General features: G+C 36.6%; 1 protein-coding gene across 1 annotated transcript; it reads left to right on the top strand.

Moving 5' to 3' along the window:
- Window positions 1-1062: 1062 nt before the first annotated feature.
- On the top strand, window positions 1063-4618 carry LOC135648559 ((3S,6E)-nerolidol synthase 1-like). Its single transcript, XM_065166336.1, has 7 exons — window positions 1063-1253; window positions 1806-2070; window positions 2311-2680; window positions 3281-3499; window positions 3586-3724; window positions 3810-4046; window positions 4134-4618. Exons 1-7 carry the CDS (start codon window positions 1095-1097, stop codon window positions 4428-4430), a joined length of 1686 nt encoding a protein of 561 aa, XP_065022408.1. The 5' UTR covers window positions 1063-1094; the 3' UTR covers window positions 4431-4618.
- Window positions 4619-4839: the final 221 nt, after the last annotated feature.

The raw sequence follows: 4839 nt of genomic DNA, 5'->3' as shown, positions 1-4839 counted from the left end.
TGTTATAATTTATTCATCAAAGGTTGAAATGATTGATGTGTGGATTATGTATAAAAAATTATTGCGACATTGATATCTGTTACCATATATTGCGACCATCTCCGAACCCCTAACCAAAAATGAATAAGTATGACCCTTATAACATATATTGGATTTGATTTTTCTTCCAAGTGTTAACAAATTCAAGGCGTGTGACTTGCTATATAGTTGAACTCACAGTGATTGACAATGACAGAAGCTGAACAAAGACATTTGCAAGTAGCATCAGCAATTTTCACATGCGGAGTACATGTGACTCACGACAATTATGAGGTTGATGATCTTACGAAATCTGATTTTTTAATTATATTTTTAATTATACTTTAACCATTTTTACGTTTATAGTAAATTCATTTATTAAATGAAACTGTGAGGAAATAAGGAGGATAAATAATATTGTTCCCTCTGGGTTTTAGATAATAATGCTTTATCCCATCTCAAGCCTCGATCATAGCTGATCAAAGTCAAGAGTTCACGCCGTCGAGATTCACATGTACACGTTGTCGAGATTCACATGTTCACATGTACACATGTACACGTGTTTCATTGTGTGGCCAATGGCAAACAAACAATGTCATAGAGTCCAAGTGGTGGAGATTCATTGACATTTGCTTTGTTATCATGTAAACGAAACAATATTCTTTTGTAGTTTGGTTTCCATTAGCATCCGTCCATTAAAACATTATACATATATATATATATATATATATTTGCATTTGAATCTAATTGAAATCATTTCCTTATTCGAATTTAGATTATTGTTACTCAGATTTGAGGTGATAACTTCTTATCATCATATTCATCAACGTTACCATGACAGCGTAAGGGGTCTTTATTGTCTTCCTCCTCTTGCTCTCTTCCGCTTAAGCCCTCTCGTGTTGCACGACAGACATAAATGTTCAACTACTCCTGATGCTTTCTTGGCTCCTGGTAGTTTGTCGTTTTCTTAGATAGGTGCCTGGAGTTTAGCTTCACTATAAATGCGACACAACCCAAAGCAACAGACATGGTGACGACGCAGAAGCCTCATCATCTCTGCAGTGCTTCAAGGCTCCATGTCCACCCTCCATCGTCCCCAGTGGTTCTGCTCCTTGCACACCAACAGGGGCGGCGCCGCCCCCATCTCCTTCTCCTCGAACGTTCGTCTTCCTCCTCCTCATCTACGTCCCAAACAACAGCTGCTGGTGGAGACTACAACACCCAAGGATTATGAAGTCAGTGTCTTATGTTCTCTCTCTCTTTCTCGCACACATATTTTATATATATATATATATATATATATATATATATATATAATTAATTAATTAATTAATATGTTTCGGTGTTTGTTTATTCACATATCAAGGTTGGAAAGTTTCGACGACTATTATCTAACTTATTTGTCCGTGATGAAGAGTATTCATATATTTAATTGTATTGAAGAATAGGATTATAAATCTAGTATCCATCTATAACCATGTAGAGTGGAAAAGGATATGATTTGTGGAATATCTAATCTACATCAGAAAATAACACAAGAATTCGTTTACCGTGATACTAGCATTTCTTATTTCTAAGCAAAACGTCAACATCAGAATTATTCGTTTTGTATGACTTGAAATGAAAGGAGCGGTCCTACAGTGCAACAACAACCAAAATATGATGATATGATAGATAAACATGTTGATTAGTGTTTTCACACATAGCATCTTAATCTAAATTTAGAGACAACTTAGGATTTGTGCGATTGATATGTCTCTCACTTTGTTTTGTATTTTATGATGCAGGAGCTTGTATGTCATAGGCATAAGAATTGTTTAGAGGAAGTGAGAAGGGTATTCCACGAGACCAAGGATCAATTAGATACAATGTTAATGATTGATTTCCTTCAGAGATTAGGCATTGACTATCGTTTCAGTGAAGAGATCAAATCAAAAATAGATTCCTTATGTAATAATCATTTCAGTATTATCGATGATGGTATACACAACTTTGTGAAAGTTACTCTTTTATTTCGATTATTACGACAAGCTCGGCACCCTATATCTTCTAGTAAGTTTTCCTGATACTCTTTTGTTATTTATCAATAATTATGATAAATAATAATAATAATAAATTTTTATCATGTAATAACTGATTTTTTCTACTTAGAAATCATCTCTAAAGATGTCATCATTTGACAATGAAATGCAAAAATAATTGGAGAAGTTAGATATTAGGATTCTCATCATTTTCATAATACAACACATGTTGCAAAATTAGACTATGCTAAAATCCTTTTTTCCCTTTTAGATATATTTTCTATCTTCTTGGATGGCAAAGGAAACTTCTCGACATCCCTTGGGAAAGAGATCGATGGAATGGTAAACTTGTATGAAGCATCCTATTTGAACACCGGTGAAGAAATACTTTACAGAGCCAACACGTTTGCAAGTGAGCATCTTAAATCTTCCATGGCATGCTTGGAATCAGACGATGCCAGATTCATTCAGCAGACATTGGATTATCCATATCATATGAGTTTGCAGAGGTATAAAGCCAGGCAATATCTTGATCATCACCATCAAGACAAAGGAATGAGAAGAATCATTCAAGAACTAGCCAGGATGGATTTCATTCTGATTCAGTCTTTGCATAAACAGGAGTTGCAAGAAATGACAAGGTAATTTTTTTAATACAGACAAATTAAGTGTGTGGTGTTTCTTTTATTTTATTTTTTTTGTGTTGTATATAACAAACATGAAATAAAGTCTTATATAAGAGTCTAATGAGGATTGGTCCATAAGAAAACTTATCGCAGAAATGGATAATAGATTCATCATCATAGTTTTCAGGACATGCAAAAAATAATAATCAAGCAAAAAGCTAGTCCATAAATCATACCCAAATGATAAAACAGATTGGTTATCGGATTGCTTTATACACTGCAAATTATCATATGAACAAGGCTCAAACCAATGAGCTTTTCCTTTATTGAGCTTCATCATTGCCGACAACGTCCAATATCCGGTCCAAATCTATCCTTTTTATTTTTCTCATACATATAACAGATCCTTTTTTTTTTTGGAAATCTTATATAGCATATCCTTCGTATATCCATTTATTCTCGTACATATAACATATCCTTTTTTGTTTGGAAATGTTAAATTTAGTTTCTATAATCCTTCTTTTATATCTCTTTGTCAAAGTCGATCGGTTCATGTGTCCCATTCACATGTCTCGTCGTTGGTAATTGGTTCCTTTCTCCCTTGATGTGTTATAGTTGGTGGAGAAACACCGGGTTATCACAAGATCTAAGGTTTGCCCGAGACCAATCCTTGAAGTGGTACGTGTGGTCAATGACCAGCCTTCCCGATCCCAAGTTCTCCCAACACAGACTTGCCTTGACCAAAGTCATCGCCGTCGTCTATCTTATCGATGACATCTTCGACCTAAAAGGATCACTCGATGAGCTTCGTCTCTTCACGGATGCCATCAATAAGTAAGCGTTTCAGTCTTCTCATGCATTTATGTATGTCTTGAAATCAACGGACGTAGAGTTACACTTTTGTCACATCAAATTTACAGATGGGAAGTGTCCGCCATCGATTTGCTTCCATGTTACATGAGAATATGCTACGACGCACTGTACAAGACCACTAATGAGATTGCAGAAATGATCTTTGAGGAGCATGGGTGGAACCCAATCAACATCCTAAAGAAATCGGTATTATGATTCACAAACATTTTTCTTTTTATTATTTGAATATTATTCTTCTTAATGACATGAAGCTTGTATTCATAATTTGCAGTGGATTGAATTAAGCAATGCATTTATGAGGGAAGCAATGTGGTTTGCGAGGGGTCATGTCCCACCTGCGGATGACTACCTGAGGAACGGCGTCATCAGCTGCGGCGTGCCGCTTGTGTTGACACACTTAAACTTTCTTTTGGGAGGAGGTGCGATGGATTCTGCAGAAAGTTATCCCAACCTGATATCATCTCCTGCAACAATTCTTCGACTGTGGGATGATCTGGGAAGTGCCAAGGTATACAGAACTGATGTCTAGTTTCCACAAACTTAACGTTGCTTCTCGTTATAACATGAGATGGAGGAATTTGCTACTGTGTTTTAGGACGAGAAACAAGAAGGATTTGATGGGTCATACTTGGAGTGCTTCATGAAAGAGAACCCACAGTGCTCCGTCGAAAGTGCACGAGAACATGTGATGCAGATGATATGTAAAGCATGGGAAGAACTCAATAAAGAAAGCTTCTCATCGAGCTCCTTCTCTCAGGACTTTGTAACAGCATGCCTCAACACGGCACGCATGGTGAAGTTGATGTACAGCTACAATGAGGAGCATAAGCTGCCCATGCTTGAGGAGTACGTAACCTTGTTGCTCTTCAAAGCTCCAAATCTGAAGGCATGAGTCATATATATGCTGTAATATAATACTAGCGGTAGTAGCTATCCGTGAATTGGATTTTTCTGTATTGCATTGCATCGAGAAAGTCTTAAAGAACGATGGAAGGGGTGAGGCTCCACCGCAAGTACTATATGAGCTAAATGTTGGTATCAAAATGCAATAGCCTAAATATAGAAGAACATTTTTAGCCATTTGCATGTAGCGTGACATGAACCGTAGAAACCAACTTCCGACGTCGATGTGGATTGAAATGTATGATTCATCACATCTCATTCCTCGATCAAAGCTGATCCAAATCAACAAGGTCAATGCATGTGGCCTCTATTCATCATTACATTTATGATGATAGCTATGTCTCATTTGAGAGTCAAGTGAAGATATTTGGAATGTGGACCAGCCAAAATACGTGGTG

This window comes from Musa acuminata, chromosome BXJ3-9 (genome assembly GCF_036884655.1).
Source record: "Musa acuminata AAA Group cultivar baxijiao chromosome BXJ3-9, Cavendish_Baxijiao_AAA, whole genome shotgun sequence".
Lineage (NCBI taxonomy): Eukaryota > Viridiplantae > Streptophyta > Magnoliopsida > Zingiberales > Musaceae > Musa > Musa acuminata.
This window is presented reverse-complemented; position numbering and strand designations above follow the sequence as displayed.

Bases quoted from the DNA above. Each gene is read 5' to 3' on its own strand.
- LOC135648559 (XM_065166336.1), top strand. From the start codon at position 1,095: ATGTCCACCCTCCATCGTCCCCAGTGGTTCTGCTCCTTGCACACCAAC. The intron at 2,071-2,310 runs GTAAGTTTTCCT...TTTCCCTTTTAG, and splicing joins TCGGCACCCTATATCTTCTA to ATATATTTTCTATCTTCTTG. The intron at 2,681-3,280 runs GTAATTTTTTTA...GATGTGTTATAG, and splicing joins GAGTTGCAAGAAATGACAAG to TTGGTGGAGAAACACCGGGT.